Here is a 19,650-nt window from a genome sequence, read left to right on the forward strand (position 1 = left end):
GAAAATTAACTATCCCAGCCAAAACCAGCCCAATATTCTATGTTACATTACCACTATGTGAGAGACTATTTCTACTTATTTCCAGGTATTTTCTGTATTTTTATTATTAATGAGAATGAAAATGGAACCAAATTCAGCATCAACCAATGGCTGATTAGCGATCTTAGCACTGGTGGTAAGAATGGGCAGATAACAATTCAATTTTGAAGGAGAGGTTGACTATTACAAAATTTTGTGCACACCCTGGACTTTCCTAGATACCTTAAGTAGAAAAAGTAGATGACTGAATGTAACCTAGCTTCTCACCAGTAGAATGGTTTTCGTTACATTATGACTGAAGGCTGTGCTGACAGGAGGCTGCATTAAAGCTTGCAAAACCTGAGCTTGTGGTTTAATATTGCCAGTCAATCCCCTGCACACTATGACAGAAATGATGGCCCAGATTGTAGTTTGCTGGGCAGATATGCATAGGGACAAGGACAAAATTAAAAATAATTCACCCAACCCTTCCTTTCTGTGCTCAGGGGCAGGCTGTAGAACACAAGAAGTGTTGAAAAACAGTGGCTGTAAAAATCCAAACCAGCCCAACCTATCTTTGGAGGTGGTGCTGAGCAGCCCAGCAGGGTGCAAAAGGAGGTGGGCTTGGCACAAGTATGAAGAGAGCACATGTACAACAGTCACAAGGTCATGCAAATACTACTCAAATACCTATGAATATCTGAGCTTCAGCTGCTGCCAGAAAGGGTTTTTTCGTCACTGTAATTCTACAGGTAGAATTATATTTTCACATATAAGATAGAATCATGCCCCACATGGAGGTTCATGTTTCAAGATAACAAAGAATGTCTTCTTCCTTAGTTCATTTATCATGGAATAGAAGTGTCCACTCAGGGAGCTTTACATTCATAAATATATTGCTAGATTTTTAATGGTTCATTTTCAGTGTAGGCAAGTCCTAAAACCACTAGTTGATAAGAAAACTTGAGGAAGAACAGGAATTGATGCTGAGATGTCCTGGGGATGTTACCTTCTTACGTAGAATCCATTGCTGTGTAGGGATGAATCTGGACATTACACAAAATACTGTCAGCAATGAAACACAGTGTTTAGCAATTTAGGAAAGACATGCAAGGCAATAGAAAAGAATCCAGAAAAGCAATAAAAATGGTAGACACATGGTTGTGTGTTTCACAAACACTGAGCTCTCTTAAAATAACACGGAAGGAAGAAAGAAAAGCCAGAAAATTATATATCAGCAGTACTATTTCTAAAAATAATGGTTTTCAAACTTTTCCATGAGGCATTAACAGCTCTTTAAGGGATAATCTTTATTGCTTTGTAATGTACAAAGCAATAAACAGCTGCCTAGATTGATTAATAGCCAAAGCAAAGTTGAGGCATGTAATCAATCTAAAAAGCCATTTATTGTGAGTATACTACAAAGCAATAGAGATTATTGCTGTTGCACAACAAACCATAACAGAGAAAACACACAGACACACACACACACACACACGAAGCGAAAACAGTTGTTTTCTGTTCAAGGCTCACAGTGCTACACACTGACTCTTTTCTCAGCTTTCAAATGGCAACCCATTTGAATAAGGCAGGCAACTGGCCTTACAGCAAGCAATCTGCAGGCAAAACTAATACCCTAAGAACTTCAGTGTTACCTGAGGGAGAAATAATATTTGGTTTTTTTTTTAGTTTCTATAATTAGAAATACAAAATTCCACATGTATTAATCTTGTCCTCAGAACTGGTACTGCTATCCACATTACCAAGTAAAACAAAGAACTGGCTCACCAATTGAAAAAATACTTAAATTTATGCTAATGTAGAGCTTGTTTAGAAATGAAGGCTGTTTACTTTTGCTTTTTTTTATGAATGGCTACTAAATCACTTCAAAGTTTTCACGAAATACTGAATGGGACAAGTGGGGCTGAGCTCCAGCTATTTCGGGCAACTGCCTCACCCCATTCTTTTTACACAACTTTAATACAGCTCTTAATATATTTCAGGTTTTGCCTCCTCCAGTGTTCCAGGGAGGCTGTTTCAGAATTCTATGTCTCCAGTGGTTTTAAACCTTTAAAAAATTTTGCTTTTACAGGTCAGATAATGCCCATTTGTTCCTGAATCAACACTGTCTTCTAGCGTAAACTGGTCTTTATCTTCTTTAAAGGGATTATACAGAGAGAGCCTCTCACCCTTCACTTTGGCAGAAAAAACTGTGCCACTGTAGCCTTATGCCACAGCAGGCTTGTGCCTTGATCATTCTCGTCTAGCACCCATCCTTGTCTTAATTCCTCTCACCTGAACACAGATGCTCTAGATGGCACTGAGTTCCAGAGGGGCTCTCAGCACTGCCTTCTCCAGCCATGCACACCTACTGGAAATAATCTCACCCAGTAAACCTAAGGTTCAAATTCGCCTTTTTCACATTCCCTTAGCATATGAAGCCAGTGGTCAAATTGCACTTCCAGGCACAACTTGCATATTTCTGTTTCTGAACTGACGACCTTGCAACTTATAACAGAAATTTGTGTTAGTTCACAAGGGCACACACTTGCCATTTACACTATTAAGTTTCATTCCATTTCTATTACTCTAGTTCTCAAGGTTATTCAGTTTTTCCCGTATCACATTGCCATCCCCTTCCATACTAATCATGTCTCCCATTTTCTTGTCATCAGCAGATTTCATTAGAAAACTCCTTCTTCCTATTTTAAGGTAACGAATAAGAATACACCAGTATCCTTGAGCATAGTAAAATATCATTCAATGCCAGGTATCACAATAGCAGGAAGTGCATTCTTCAATTTCACATTTGCAGGAAATACAATTCAGCTGAGTGAAAAATTAGATTTCATATCCTAGTAGATATAAACTTTCCAACCTCTTGCCTTTGCAAATGTGAACTATTTCATACCTGAAATACTACCTTAAATTTAATAACACCTACTTAAAATATCAGAATAAGAATTTTCGTAATTCTAAGTATGGGATATTGTATTCCATCATTCCATAACTCTTTACAGCTAAAATTTGGACTGTACAAATTGTACCCATGGTGTAGTGATCACTTTGCTGGTTTCTAAGCATTTAACTCTGGTACTTAAAATATTTGTTTTAAAGTTATTTATACTGTAGCAGTCAATTTTACCCTCTAGCCACTCTCATATTTAATTTCTTTTCACTTTCATACTATTCCAGCAAATAACAGCCTTCCTGGAGCAGACGATCCCCACACTTAATATCACATTCTCTGTGAATTCCTGTTCTCTGTGGGTCTGAAAGATCACATGTCCTCATTTTCCCACTTTGGGCTGCCATACCATTCTTCTCACAGGGTACACTGGGCCCAGATTCATGACCTTCTTAGCCCTTCTCTACTTCTTATCACTTTTTCCAGCTGGAGAGTTCACTATCAGCAAAATCAATGAAAATCTCTCAATAATGATCAGCGATATTTCTTTTTTCCTGTTAGCATTTTATTTGCAAAATGATTGTCACTGCTGTACATGATCTTTTGTCAAAAATGTTGAAGTTCCACTTACAGCAGCCAAACTGAAGTTTGCACCTGTCTCACTACATGTGTCTAGTGCTACATTTGTGTTGCTGATCAATTTGAAAAGAGTGGAAGAGTATTTTTTTTTTCCAACAGAGTGTAGACAGAGTCCTGTTATCATTTAGCAGAAAATGACCTACTGGAAGCTGGGTTTGCTGCATTGGCATAGCACTGCAGAGATGGGACTGCTGGTGGTAAGGCAGGAGTAAGCCAAGTAAGACAGATGGATGCACAGCAGCCTAGTGAGAAGCGCTGTGTAACATCAGTGTAACTGGACCTATGAGGAAGAAGACCCCTGCAGATCAACTGTTGAATATCAAGAGTTTGTCCTAGCAAAACTTCTGGCAGTAAAACTGCATTGTTCGAACAAGGCCAGCAGCAGAAGCATACAGAGGAGATACGGGTTACAACCTGCACTGGCCTGGGTGTTGGTGAGAAGAAGGGCAGCTGGGCTCTCCCCTTACCTCTTGCACTGCTGTCACTGTGCAAGCAGCCACTGGGATGCCTGCTCATGAGGTGCCCTGAGGCTGTGTACCACTGTTACTGCTGCTTCTGGCCTTGTTTGAACTAGAAAGTTTTACTGGCAGAAGTTCTGCTGGCATGTGCTACCAACATAGCTGTTTTGGCAGGATGTGTTCACATTTGGCTGTTTTTTCAAGATGCAGTATGTCCTCAGAGCATCGGGCTTTTATCAGCAAAAGACGTCTGGCATTATGGGAGGCTAGCCCTGAATACCTTGTGTCATGTTTGGTAGATTGCCTTCTGTTAATTTATTGCCACATACTGTGGAGCAGCCATTGTATACTGCGAGGTACAATGTCACATCACAAAGTCTGTGTCAATATTGGGTCAGATTTTAAAAAACTTCTATCTTTTGCAATAACCTATTTTTGTATGTATTGTTCCTCCACATTGCAGATTTCTCACTGCCAGAAACCTGGAGTATATCAAACAGCAGAGCTCTTTTGTTCATTTAGGGCAGATGAAAGGATTGTTTCATATCTAAAGAGCAACCTAAAATATTGGGTACTGTGGACAAGTGCAACATAGAGACAATGAATGGTAGCTAACTATTTGCAGTAAGTATTTGCTAAACTACAAGAACAAATTGTAGTTTTCAGTCATACTGTGAACAATTTCAGAGTTGAATGTCAAGTTTGTGTTAACCTCATAACTCATTCACCCTAAGTCACGAGCTCTTTGAAAGGAGACAGTGGAGGAATAGGTGGTGCCAGCTTTTCGAAAAGCTGTTCTGATCTGGGCATTTTGGCATTATTTGGGCTGCTCAGTCTCCAGTGAGCTACACAAAATTAAGTATTTCCTGCTGCATGGTCTTTTCGTGCTGGGCAATGTACTGGAAATATGAGCTATACCTGACACAATCAGCTTTGCTAACTGTGGTGGAACAGCAAATAAGGTTTGTGTCCAATTTGGTCCCACCTTGTTTTGAATACAAAAAATGAAAGCAGTGCTTTTCCATGGTGATCTCTAGACAGTATGTTACATGAATGTTGTTTGGGAGAAAGCCCATACTTCTCTCCCCATCTACACTGTTGTCATTAATAGAGTTACAAAGCCACCAACTCTGGCAACAGAGATGAGGCAGCTCTGGTTGGAAAGGTGTTTGTAAAAACAAAACCCCTGTAACTGAAAAAAAAACCAAACCAGAAATAGCCACCCAACCAGAAAACCCCAATTTTGTGGTCTCCTACAAAAAACAATGAAAGGTCTCAGCAGGTACCTTCATTTGCTGAGCAAAGTTTCATCCCCTTGCCTGAATTCAGCACAAAGCAGTGTTTTAGTGCTTTTTTTCCAATGACATTTCCAAATATTACACACAAATTCATTCCTTCTATCATATATGTAGAACAGATAGATGGAAAATATATAGAGCTTGGAGACCATATGCATGCATGGAACCCGGCGGCCTGAACTGCATAACCACATGTGTAATGTGAGTTCCCAAACAATGAGTCTGACATGCTATGGACATGCAGCACCTCTGGTCTGCAGGCAGTCTGTATACATAAAGTACAATGTGTTCTGGACAGGTCCAGTTTATCACATATTCACAGATACTCTGCTTAGCACATGCAAAGATCTGGCATGACTGTATGCACTGTGCTGCACATGGACTGAGACTGCTGTTTTAGATTTCCTGGATATAAGTCAGGAGTTCAAATTTCTATAGTGCTAATTTGGTTCCACTGTCTCTAAAAATCATCTAAAGTAATTTGGGTTTCTTCCAATGATACTGCATGTTATTGGTTTAAAGCAATATGATGAATGTGCTCACTCACTGCTTTGCAGTAGCTTTGTTTCTGCTCTGTGAAAGTTTTGGTTTCAACTTTGACTTTTGGCAAATACTGGTATTTCAGTACTCTTAATATACTCTTAATATTTGCTCCCCCAGCAGTTGGTCAATACAGTTTGATAAGAGAATGTGGCAGGAGGAAAAGTCAAAGAATGCCTATGCGAAAGAAATCTTGAGAAAGTAAGATCGCTATGTTAATACACCAGCCCTATTACAGTGAATTCCCTTCCTCAATTAGCTATGTGTGTTCAGTGAGCTCCCTAAGGGGTTCTGCATCTCAGTAGTTTTGACTCCATCCCTGTCTGTTCCTCAAAATCTCTTTTGATTAAGCCAGTTCTTGGTATCCTTCATAGGCTTATGTGAATGATAAGAACAGTATACCAGCTCAGTATGTTCCCTGCAATGAACACACAACCATCAAAAGGTGTATACAACAAACCAGTCCTAAAAGAAACACCTTGGACCTCTAAACTTAAGGTTGTGTCCTGCGAGAAAATAAACTGCCTTTTCTTCTTTACCTGGCATTGGGCCTTATCTCTGCTTTTACACTTTACATTGGATTGTGGCCTCCATGAGCTTCACATTTTCACATTTTCCTTCCATACCTATTTTTTATTGTTTCCCCAAGCATCCTGCAGCGTCTGCCTGTAGAAATTTGGGTTTTAGATTGAGCAGCAGCACCAAAGTCATGTGGAATCCTGTCTGTCTAGTCCAGTCAAAAGGCAGGCCAGAAGAAAAGCAGGCATTCTGCTAACATGCCAGGGATTTCCAGTCACTCACAGAGGCAGCAGAATTAACAGGAATTCAATGAAAGCAGTCATTGATGTAGGGACAATTGCATAGTGGGTGTGCGGCTGGTAGATTGCTTACAATGCTTAGCTGGTACAAGAAGTCCTTGCATGCTGTGTGTCAGCACAAATGTACCAACTGAAGGGTATTTCACTTAGGAAGCCGGCACAACTACATCGGGAAATCTCAGAGGGGGGGACTGAACAGTGAGGATGAAGGGAATCAAGAGCTGGTCAGAGTGAAGGTAAGGTGCAGAGTTTGCAGGATGCTGGCACAGTGACCACATCACACTGAGCAATGCAAGCCAGACATGTCAATTTCCAAAATCTTAAATTTCAGCCAAATCCAAATAAGATTTTAAGGAATAAAAAAAAAAAAAAAAAAAGAAATCTATCACACAATATTTAAGGTTGGAAGGGACCTCTGGAGACCATCTAATCCAACCCCCTTGCTCAAAGCAATCAACTAGAGCAGGTCACTTAGGGAGTTTTTCAACCAGATTTTGAATACCTCCAAAGATGGAGACCTCTATGAGCAACCTGTTCCAGTGTTTGACCACCCTTACCATAGAAATTTGTTCTGTTTAAATGGAGTTTCTTGTATTTCCATTTGTGCCTACTGCCTCCTGTCCTATCGCTGGGCACCACCAAGAAGTCTGACTCCATCTTCGTTGCACGCTTCAGATACTTATACACACAGGTAAGATCCCATCCAGAGCCTTCTTTTCTGAGCTAAACAGTCCCAGCTCTTTCGGCCTTTCCTCATACTAAAGACAGTCCAGCCCTTTAGTCATCTTAGTGGTCCTTCACTGGGCTTACTCCAGCATGTCTGTGTCTTTGTTGTACTGGTAAGCCCATGACTGGATCCAGTACTCCAGCTGTGTCCTCATCAGTGCTGCACAAAAAAAAGGATCAGTTCCTTCCACCTGCTGGCAATGGTCTTCCTAATGCAGCCCAGGAAGCTTTGAACATTGCTGGCTTGTGTTCAACTTGGTGTCAACTGGGAAACCCAGGTCTTTTTCCGCCAAGCTCCTTTCCAGCCAATTGGCCCTTCATGTGTACTGGTGCATGGGGTTATTCCTCCCCAGGTGCAGGGCATTACATTTCCCTTTGCTGAGGTTCTGAAGATCCCTCTTGGCCCAGTTTTCCAGCCTGCCAAGGTCCCTCTGAACGGCAGCTCAACAATCTGGGGTAACAGCTACTCCACCCAGTTTTGCATCATAAGCAATCTTGCTGAGGGTGCACACTGCTGATGACCGGCCTCCAGCTGCATTTCGTGCTGCTAATCTCAACCCTTTGAGCTCTGCAGTTTGGCCCAATTTCATTCAGCTCACTACCCACTTAAATGGACAATACTCCACCAGTTTGCCTGTGAGGATGTAATGGGAGACAGTCAAAAGCCTTACCTAACATAAACAGCATATACCGCTCTCCCATAACCCACCAACTGGTCATCTCATCATATACCAGTGCTCTTTTCCTGTCACAGATTTCCCTGCTGTACGTAGTGGAGATCTTCATAAACCTGTCTGATTGAAACTTATTAGGCCATCTAGTATAGGAGCTGTTTCTAACTGCCATAAAATGAACTACTTCACCTGCCTTTGTAATGAGCTATGAGTGATATGAAACACAGAGTTTATTTAACAGCATGTACCAGATGGTCTATGCAAAGCTGAACATGACAGGAACGTTTTTGTCCAGATTGGGGGTGGGACTGTTGTTTCATTTTGAAAAAAGAGGAAAGAAATAGGGAGAAATGGGGATTGCACTGCCATTTGTGTTGATGAAATTGCACTGGAGGCTGCTCTTACAGGTCAGCAGCAAGAAGCAGCAAGTATAAATGAACACTTGGCAGGCAAAGTGTTTAACACTGTTAACTAATTCTGAATTGCACTGAAATATGGCCTTGTATGCTTAGATATCCAAATAAGTTTCATTTTGAGACAGATTTAAGTTCGCTAAACTGAAAATAGAGACTGGATAGCAGCACAAAATCCCTTTCATGATTTTCAAATCTGAAAAATAATCTGAATGAATATGACATAACTGAGTACTTTGTGTTATTTCATTAGTTAGACAGAACTGCTCAGAACACACTGCTTTCACATCAGCAATCTCTTGAGCTAACACTGCTTGCCTAGACCAAATCAGTTTATGTGTTTTGATGATACTTCCATTCTAAAGCAGTGTTATTGCAAACAAGGAGATTTAATTAAGTACCTGGATTTAAAATAGGTGCCAAGAGAGTTCATGCAATAAAAAGCCCATGAGAAAAGGGATTTAAGTGAGAAAGTTGTAACAGTTGAGACATAGCAGAGAAGCTGCACAAAAAAAAATATTTGCTATAATTGCCAAAGCTCAGAAAATGAATAAAAAATTAACTCTTCAATTTGATGACCTAGAAAATAGAGGAGAAATAATGTGCATATGAAAAGAATTAAAGAAGATGCCAAGAAGGAAGGCTTAGTGGGTTTAACTGGGTGGATTTAAAATTTGTTTAAAGTATGATGAGATGATAACAGTTAAAAGAGCTCCAAACTGGCTTTACCAGGAAATAGATCTACACATTTTTCTGTGAAACTTTGCTTGTATTACCTCAATAGAAGAAAGGTTCAGAAGAAAACAACAGAGAATGAGCTGTGACTGATCTGAAAATAGCGTGCATGCACATGAACACACATTCTCTTGGCTTTTGAGGAAGAACGTACAAAGAAAAGCAAGTACAATACTAACAGGATTTTCATTACTTCTGAGGTATTGAGGTATTGAACATGGCTGCAGAAGAAAGAGGGCTAGATGTCTAATAATTAGAGATAATGTAGAAGCTAGCAGAGATAATGGCATGTGTTATGTAAACTGGGTAGGGTTACACACAGACATCTTTTTACTGCTATCATAATGCCTGTCAAAATCAAAAGAGGAACTGTAAGAGGACATTTTCTAGAAGAAAGGGGCATAACAGATGTATAACAGCATTTAGAAAGACAAATTAAATTTAAAACATTCATGCAGTTCTTGTCTAACAAACATGAGGAAGTAAAAGTTATGATGTTTGTAAGCAATTAGCAAAAGGAACTTCAAATCAGAAATATATGTATATTTACATATAAATATATACACAAGATGAATTTATTCTGAGAGTGCTTTCAGATATATCTTAAGTATGTTATAAAGGAACCACAGAAGAAGGTTGTTCAGATGGAGCTGTATTTGTTGTGGTTTTCTACTATTCACAAAAGGCAATAACCACCCTCCTATAGCAGTTTTTAGATACATTTCGAAATGCATTCAGAGATGGTGAACAAAGACTGTCCTTGTCAGTCATGAACAACTCACTTGCCATAACAGACCCATCCTGCTTGTTGCTACACGTCTGGAGATTTCCTGACACAGGCCACGATCACATTCCCCATCCCTGTAGTGGAAGGCATGCAAGGGAGCAGTTCAGCAAGTGTCTGGTGCACCTGGGCAACGGAGGCCAAATCCTGGAGGTGGCTGCATCTTTGGTAGGACCTTGCCCAGAAGGCACCTTGGGGGAGACACTGCAGGTGACCCCCTTGTGCCATACCAACAAAGTTCTCCAGCCTGTGGGACTGATTTGGGAGGAACACTGCTACGGACATTGTGAAAATGGCCTCCCAGAGAACAGAAGGGGAGCAGGAGATGTGACAGCACTTGTGGCCTGGTAGGAAGCCATCAGGATGAGCGATCTGGCCCTCAATGCCTGATCAGTGGACCCAGGGAAGAGGTTTTGTGCCAGCTGCTACACTGTACCCAGCTCATAGAATGGCTTGTGTTAGAAGGGACTTTAAAGATCTAGTTTCAATCCCCTGCCATGAGCAGGGGCAGCTTCCACCAGAGCTGGTTGCTCAAAGTTCCTTCCAACCTGGCCTTGACCACTGCCAGGGGTTGGGGCAGCCACAGCTTCTTTGGGCAACCTGTGCCAGTGCCTCACTGTCCCCCGGTTTTGTTTTACTGTGATAAACTTTCAACGTCACTGTGCACACTCCATAAATCACACCCCTGAAAGAGGGTATCATAACAGCTCACATTCAGCATTTCAGAGAAACTTCTGTCATCCTTAACCTGGGCCTTTGCCACCTGCTTCTACACCCCAAACGTGAGCCAGGACAGGGGAAGTGCCCTCCACCTGAAAGCCATCGTTCCACAGGTCAAGGCTGCAGCAGGACCACTCGCACATCCAACGGTGACAACCACAGCGACACCGCCTCAACGTTAGCACAACCCCACGCAACCCGCCCTGGCCTGCACCGAGCTGCGCATGCGCATGCGCCTTCAGGTGCCCGCGCAGGCGCCCTCGCGTCTCCGGACTCCCCGACCCCGACCCTGCAGGTGTGGCTAAGGGGAGCGAGCGGCTCTCACTGGTACCGGTGCCGCGGGAAGGCCGCGGTCTCTCTCGGCGGAGGTGAGTGAGGGACTCGCTCGGCCCCGGCGCTCTGCCGGGTAGGGCCGTTCTTCGCCCTCGGCTCGGCGGCCATGGTGTGTACTGTTGCCATGGGAACAGCGAGTGCTGGTGCCACCGGGCGCGTCGAGGCGGGTGAGGGGTAGCAGGGTCCCGCCGCTGGGGAGGACGTGTCGGCGGGACCGTTAGGCAGCAGGTTCCGCGGCCAGCGCTCGGTGCCGGCGGCAACCCTGGCCTGCAGTGCACTGCCCTGCCCTGCCCTGCCCTGCCCTGCCCGCCAGTAATGCTCGTCCTCGGGGGTGCCCCCTCGCCGCTGGGCGCCGAGGCCCCGGCTAGGGCGTGCGGCAAGTAGGCCGGAGGAGGAGAACCTGCGTTCCGTTTACCGGCAGCTTGCTATCCACCGCGTCCGGGAGAGTTGTTTGCCGGCCTTGGTTTGGTTACTCCGCAAAGCCTCAGTCAGCTTGAGCTCCACGGTGCTGCTTACTTGGAACATGGTATCTAAGGGCCGAAAACCTTGCTCTGTTTACTGGGGGCTGTAGGCTCAATTTCTCATTACTTTGTCCTCATTTCTTTTGATAGTGATTTCTCTGCTGCAAAATTTCACCATACTGAAAGCGTGACTGGTAGCTCACTGATGTTTAAAATTGTGTCTAATAATACCCATTCTTAGTTCACTCTTACTAAACCTGTGTTTGGGTGCTAACTTTTCTCGCGATTTGCTTGGGAAGACAAAAGCTGGGTTCAGGTGTTGGTGAGCAGAGTGTTCAGGGCTCGAGTGCAGGGTTTCTCCTCAGTGTACATAGTGATTGCAAGTATACCCATTCTGTGCAGTAGCAATTAAGTGACACTGGTTTTGCGATGGGAGATAGGATGGCAGAGTCAGTGTGGTGCCACATAAAGCCGTGCTTCTTTCATGTGCTGGTGGGCCCCAGGTAAGTGTTCAATGGGTGCAGCATCTCACTAGGACTAATTCCATGTTCTCTCATCCTGTACCCCTTTCTACTGCTTTCAAGTCTTCCTGTACAGTGAAAACCAGTCCTCTGGAGTAAACAACTGGGGAAGAAAAGACAAGAACTTAAGTATGGGTTTTCTGACACTGTTGTAATATTCTGCCTTCCAGTTGAGTCAGAGAAGAGCCGTTCATGTGCATGAGTTAAAAGGTACCTGAGGAACAGTGACAGCAGTGGGTGACAAGATCTGTGTGTACCAATTATGCTGTTCCCATTGACACTGTGACATTCCCTTTATCTGTCCCTGCTATGACTGGGGAGCAAAATGGGAACAATAATGGGTTTTCAAGAAGAGCACTAATAATTAGAATTATTTCTGATTTGTAATTGGGATACTTTATTTATTTAAAGGATAGAGTTTGGGAAAAAAAAACAGAAATTCTTGCAAATAGATACAAAGGTAGAACTAGGCTTGTATAAACAATGAAAGCCAAGGGTAAAACCAGATTGTAACACTGGGCAGCCAGTTCAGTAGTTTCCCTTCCACTCTTGTGCTGCTTCTTCATCCTGTACTTCTACTTTCTGCTTGTTGTACTCGTTTGTTGCACCTTAATTTAAAATGGTCTTTGGCATTGTGATTGAATGATTCAGGTCCTTATGCTCATCAAAGTCAAGAAAGCTTCTGGTGACTGGAGGGTTTTTCCTGTATGGACAGATCTAGGTGGTAGTTTTCTAGGAGCAGAACTGGTGTGATATAGCTGAAGGGGCTTCCTCAAAGCTTCTGGGGTGTGGGACGCTGGAGAGCAGATGAAGCTTCTTTCTTGAGGGCTGCTGCAGCAGAGCAATTGCTTGATGCTTGAATGAGTCAGCCTTAGGCCTACAAGAAAGATGCAGAAGGACTTACGAGAGCAAGTAGGAATAGAACAAGGGATAACGGTTCTAAATTGAAAAAGGGTAGATTTAGATTAGTTATTAGGGTGAAATTCTTTATTGTGAGGGTGGTGAGGCACTGGCACAGGTTGCTCAGAGAAGCTGTAGCTGCACCATCCCTGGCAGTGTTCAAGGCCAGGCTGGGTGGGGCTTTGAGCGAGCTGGTCTAGTGGAAGGTGTCCCTGCTCGTGGCAGGGGGTTGCAACTATTTGAGCTTTAAGTTGCATTCGAGCCCAAACCATTCTGTGGTTTCAAAACAGTACAGATTTTCTTTCTCTAGCTGTCTTTTGAGAAAGAGACAGTGGTTGCACAGTGATGGCAGAGCAGCCAGACTCATTCAGATAAAAAAAATTACTTACGGATCCTTCATGTCTGCAAGAAAGAGTAAGCTTTTTTGCCCTATCATGTACATCTACACACACATCTCATTTTGTGACACTGCTGACTTGTTATTCTGTGTTCTATTACATTTTCTGGCTAATAATTATGGGATATCTATTAATGATATATTTGTATCGTATCACTACTTCAATTCCGAGTGTGTCTAATACCCCTTTACGCCGAAATGACGAGGTGTTAATGCTCTCATCGGTTCGGCGCTGTCTCAAGCTCTGCTCGGTGCCGCCCCCAGGTGACAGCTCCCGCCCCACTCTGCTCTCGGTGTCGGGAGCCGGAGGCTGTTCTCCGCCAGCGCCGGGGAAGGCCGCTCCGCGCCTCTCCACTCAGGTATCAATGCAGCAGTGAGCTCAGTCCAGCATCCGAACTAAGCCATAGGTTCCCTTTGCGACTTTAATTGTTAAAACTTTGTTTTTAATGGATTGGAAGGGTGACTAACAGTGCCCAAATAGAAGGACTTCACTAATTAAGCTCATAGCAAAGCTCTCGTGACAGTTAAATAGGTAAGAGATGAAAGCTTCAACAAAAAGTTATTATAATGGAAGCTTGATCTTAACTGTGGCAAATAAATGTACTTCTAGGATAGAAAATTTGCAGTGGATAGCAGAATTAACAAAACCTTATGCTGATTGTATCAGTGATGTGTCAGAAACACATCCTATGTCTCAGGTTGTTTCTTAGTTTAACTGTTAGGTACATATATGTAAATCCCATAAAAATATATGTTTCAGTGTCAGAGCACAGAGATTTTAAGAACAGGGTCCTTCAGAGATTAAGTGTAAGATAGTTGATTACTTGAGAAGATTTATTTTAAATTTTAGCAAGGTGGATGGAAATACATAGACCAGAAAAGAATATTTGTAAATTAATTTAAATTTATGATTTGTAGAATCATGTTAACTATGGTTTAGTGTTTATTCATAGCTGTTGTTTCTACATCTGCTTGATACTAATAGTGTCAGATATATGGCCTATGCAGAAGACCTTTCACGTAAAGGTCGAAATCTTGACTCCCGGTAGCTGGGAGAATAGGGAATAGAAACCTACCTTCCCTGTTCGGTGAGGAATGGCTGTGTAATTGCTCCAGACAGACTGCTGCAGTGGAATTCCTTACTTAGCTCTTCTGAATCATGTAACAGAGGGAAGAGTGGGGAGCATAGGGAGCCAAATTCAGTCACAGAGATGTATTAATGGTAATCAGAAAGATTAAAAACACTGACAGGCTCAGGCTCCTGATCTGTTCCTGTGTTTTGTAATTGTGCACCTTTTAGTGAGAGAGGTTGGTGCACTGCTTCTTAGCTTCCAATTTTATCTTGTGTAGTTCAGCTGAAGGTGTTCAATTGTGTATTAATTGAAGAAACTGTGCCAGAATGTACAGGCTCTCAAGGAAAAAAGGAGAGGCAATTGGACATGTGAAAATGCAGAACAAGAAGAAGTGAACGAAGAAACTAGAGAAATAGGATTTTTTATTTTTTTTTCCTCCATAGTTTAGAAATAACTGAGATATTGGTGTCTGATCTACTGTCGGTTCATTGTCATAAATTATGTGAGAGAATAGAAATTACCAGATGGTCTGAGTCACAGACAGTGCAGAGACATATTTTTCTTTTTAGGTAAGTTTGAAAAGCACAAGAGGGATTTTGAATGGTTTAAGGCTCATGATGAATTTTCTGTAAAATGACAAGGATGGTATCTGCAGAGAACTGCACCAAGATAGTGATTGATTTTGGAGGGCTCCGGAGACAATGAAGCAAGTATTTCACTGCCCACTGCATTTGCTAGAAGATGCAGCAGGACAGAACACTAATTGAAAGTTTGGGTTGACAATTTATCTTATTTTAGTGTTAAGTTCATTTGCATGTGCTTGAGGGTAGGTTGGGGAGGCATTTCTCTCAGATTGGATTGCTTATTCTTCCTTGTCTCTGCTTATTGGTTACCGATAACTGTGCTTCTGTTACTGAGAATAATACCTCTTTGATTTATTAGGAAACATCTTGGCCAGGTCAATAACTTATATTCGATTTCCTAAGTTCATTGGAAAGGAAGTGTCTCTTTACAGCGTATTACTGAATTTGTGTTGTGGCTATGATGGTTTATAAGTAATCAGGTGTTAAGAAACAGATTTTCTGTAGTATTGGAAAGTACTGCATTTGGCCCAAAAAGCACTGTGGTACTGAGTGTGGTGTACTTCAGCTTCCTCTAAAAAATTGAAGGTCCTCCATGTCAGATGCTTTCTGCTCTTCAGTGTTTTCCTACAGAACTGAGAAATAGTGCAGGACTGTCTAGAATTTTGCTATAGTAGCCTTTTTAACTACACTGTGGGAACATGACCTTTGATGAATTAATAGTTTGTCATTTTGAAGTAGCATTACATTCGGTGCCTTCCATATATGCTGTAGTGTTCTTCCTGTGCACTACTTTGCAGAGGAATGCAAGCTTCAAAGAATAAAAATACAGAAGAGGCAGAACCATTCTACAAGCTTTCAGTGCCAAAGGAGAAGACTAGTTCTGAGATTATAAGTGAAGCCAGAAATTTTCTACGAACACTGAGAACTCGGAGACCATTTACACCTACAGAAGAACAAAGGAGACTTTTTGGATCTGGATCCTCACGAGCTCCTCAAAATAGACCCCCTTCAGTTTTTAGGTACTGTGGCTTTTAAGATTTTTTTTTTTCCAAATATGCTTTAACAACAAGAGATTTGATTCTGTAATTATGTTTCCAGTGAATTTTTTCCCCTGTATTAATTCATATTGCTAATCCTTCACCACCTTCTAATGATCCTTACTGTTGGTGTTAATCTACATGTCCAGGAAGTTCCTGTGGATTAGAGATACCAGAGGCAGACTTTACAGTAGTTTTGTATGTAAAGAATAGTATAGGAAAATAGTACCTCACTTTTTTCTTAAGACAATGTAGGCTTTTCATATATATGCTTCAGTTTTTTCCCTGTGAAAAAAAAAGAAACTGAGAAAGCTTGCTTGTTTCCACATAAACTGTATGCTAGATCTTTTTTTTCAGAGCTTTCTCAGGTATTTTTAGTCATAAATTGTAGGTCTTGAAGTTTGAAATGCTCATTTTTAATCATAATTTATACTACTTCAGAATTATTTGTGTGGCATTTTGTTAAGTACTATAATTCACAGAGCTCAATAAATATGTCTCTTGTGACAAAAGAGAAAAAAGTTGTATATTGGGCTTTTAAAATCCATTTTCCCAGTTATTTTTTTAGCTCCTGTATATGCCAATTCTGTAGTGACTGTAGGGAGGAGATAGGAACTGTATTCATAATGTTAGGTGTCAGGCATGCCAGAAAGGGTACTGAAACGTGTTGGAAAAGCCATACAAGTAAGTCAGTGTCCATGCTGTTTTCATGGCAGCATGACTTCAGGCACACAATGTATTGGATACTCCTTACTGCATCATGTTGTGTCCTCAGAGGAGGCGAGAGCCTGAGAGTGACTTGATGTTCGTTGGTGACCAGGTAATGAGATCCCTCCGGCTGCCATCCATGATTATTCTGCCTGTGCTTCTCATGTGTACAGGAAGGAGCATGCTTATGGCTATACAAACCTGTGGTTTCTGCCCTGTGGTGTTCTGCAGCTTGTGTCAGATACCTTGGGCACTAACCACAGTTAGTTTGTGGGTGGGTTTAGGCTTGTATGTCGTAGATGTGTATGAAGTAAGCTGTGTGATGGCAGGTGTGCAAGCGATCTTTTAATTCTTCTCTCTTGGTGCTGCTGGATTCCCACATATCAAAGTTAAATAGAATTCATGGAAAAAGAGTGATAAAGTGCTCTGTCAGTCTTCCTTTCTTCTTCCTTTTCACCATATTCATTGGAAAATACAAGAAGCAAGTAATAAAATACAAACAAAAAAAAAAAAACAACCAACCAAAAAACCCCACCAGATCCAAAATCCCCAAAACACAAAATGTTGACTCTGCTTTATTCATATTGTGTTTAATTTCTTTACACTAGTCTTCATGCATCCAGTTTTGATTTGGCTGAATCAAGACCACTGTCTGGTGTTCGTCTTAGCCCACTGAAACATGTAAGTACTTGTTCCAGAGTTTGAGGATTACAGGTGAGAGAAAACAAGAGACAAATGGAGAACTCTCAACTAGTTTATTAATATAGGAAAATATAGAGATAGTAAAGGATACGGTCAAGGATACTTCTGATGTTTGGTTATCTTACCAACCCCAAGGACCCTGTTAAGACGATCAGGAAACCAGCTCAGAGAATCATCATTGCAGTGCGAGGAGACAGGCTCAACCTTAGCGGCTGTCCCTGCAGAGGCAACATTGACCTGGGTGGTATGAAGTTCTGCCTCCCCCACATCGCATGAGGCTCGGGCTTTTATACTGACAAAAATGCACTCTTGTTCTGACGCAGGGGGCCAGCCTAAGATGGAAGAAGTGTCCAGCAATATCTAGAAAGGTCTCCAAGGGTCGAGACATTTCCAGGGATTTCTAAAGTGGAACTTTCCGGGTAGGAACCAAAGCTGGCCTTTCCAGGGAGCAGCCAAAGCAGGACTCTCCGGGGAGGAGCCAAAGTGGACAAACAGTACTCTTCTATCTTTGTGTGTTTCACCATGGACCATTACCTATTGTCCCTGACACAGTACTCTAGAAATAACTCGGGAAATACTGACATAAAAATACATTAATTTGTAGCGTAAGGAAAAGATACAGTTTAAATAGGTTGGGAGAAGTGGAAGGCTGTTGTAATGTTAGTCTGAGACTTCAAAAGTCAGTTTTGACTTTTTTTCCCCCAAAAGAAATCTGAAAATAATGAAAAACTATTTAAATATCTCTGTATTGCATTATATTTCTAAGTGACATCAACAAGAATCAGAAGATGGATACTTGAGTCAGCTTTCTTTGTGTAAGATTACTGAAATAGAAAAAGGTTATGAGCATCAACATGAGCCAGCAACGTACCCTTGCTATTAAAAAGATGGCTAATGGTATTCTGGGCTGCATTAGGAGGAGTGTTGCCAGTGAGTTGCCACACCTGGAGTGCTGGCTTCAGTTCTGGGCTCCCCATTAAAAGAGAGACATAGAGCTACTGGAGAAAATCCAATGAAGGGCCACAAAGACAATGAAAAAAGATGATGAAAGGCCTGGACCGAGGCTGGGAAAGCTGGGAACATACAGCCTGGAAAAGAGAAGGCACAGGGGGATCTTATCCATGTATATCCAAAGGGAGAGTGCAAAATAAACAACCAACAAAAAACGGAGGGGGGAAGGGGAACAGAGGCAGTGTTTTTTTTCAATGACAGAACCAGGGGCACGAACTGAAACACAGGAGGTACCCTTCAGACTTCAGGAAACACTTTTTCCGCCATGCGGGTGACAAAGCACTGACACAGGTTGCTCAGAGATCTTCAAATCTTCCTGGATGTGGTCCTGAGCGACTGGCTCTGGGTGTCCTACCTGAGCAGGGGGGTTGGGCAAGATAACATTCAGAAATCCCTTCCCGTCTCAACTATGCTGTGGTTCTGTGATCAATGACTTGAAAGTAACTAGATTGATTGTGCTTTCTATTTGACTTACACATCTATAAAAGGTAATGATTGTAGTGTATTTAAAAACAAATAGAAGTACTTGTAAAATTTCCCCCCCCTCTGTGAAAAATTTGTTGTTTTTTTTTTCCAATTTATAAGCATATCTTCTGTTTCAAATTTTTTTCTATTTAATATTTAAATATGAGATTGAGTCATGATCATTTGTTTAGTACCTGAGAGAGCAGAGCGTGCTAAAACAGGTAAGTATGCTTGCTGCATATATTGTTTCTTCAAGATAATATTCTTTAGGAAATTAGGGAGGAGAAATCTAAGAAATGTTATATTTCAATAATTTTATAAGGTAACGTGTTTATGTGAATCAAATTTAAAAATTATGACCATACTTAGATTAAATGTATCTGCAGTTGTATTTAATAACTGGTGTTAAGTTTTCATTTATCTTGTGCATGATAGTGGAAGAGTATGTGTTAAGACCAATGCAGAACCTGCCTTTTCTACTTTGCCAATGGAGAGAAGTTAGTACATTGTAAATGAAAAGCTTGTGTTAGTCACGGTGGCTGTTTGCTCACCTTTTTCTCACCTGTTTGCTAGTGGGGAGAGCTCTGGAGGATTGGACTGGAGACTTTTGAATGGATCCTTTATTGTAAGGAAATTGGTAGACAGCCTTGATCTTAGAGGGCAATGTCTTCATTTAGGGCACAAGAAGTGTTCTGTACCACAGGTTCAGGGCCTTGCCATATCCTCA

At 41.7% G+C, this 19,650-nt stretch overlaps 1 protein-coding gene across 6 annotated transcripts in view; it reads left to right on the forward strand.

The window, feature by feature from the left end:
* Positions 1 to 11,018: 11,018 nt before the first annotated feature.
* The window catches only part of ARMC2 (armadillo repeat containing 2), a 69,135-nt gene continuing 60,503 nt past the window's right edge, over positions 11,019 to 19,650 (forward strand). The window contains exons 1-3 of one of the 6 annotated variants that reach the window (XM_062624965.1): positions 11,019 to 11,099; positions 15,798 to 16,019; positions 17,354 to 17,426. In XM_062624965.1, coding sequence (XP_062480949.1) covers positions 15,802 to 16,019; positions 17,354 to 17,426 — 291 coding nt within the window. In that variant the 5' untranslated portion in view covers positions 11,019 to 11,099; positions 15,798 to 15,801. The other 5 variants (XM_062624986.1, XR_009966031.1, XM_062624956.1 and 2 more) reach the window with 5 other exon arrangements.

Source organism: Pezoporus occidentalis, unplaced genomic scaffold, assembly GCF_034315485.1.
Source record: "Pezoporus occidentalis ecotype Australia unplaced genomic scaffold, CSIRO_AGI_Poc_V1 ctg109, whole genome shotgun sequence".
NCBI classification, from domain to species: Eukaryota; Metazoa; Chordata; class Aves; order Psittaciformes; family Psittacidae; genus Pezoporus; species Pezoporus occidentalis.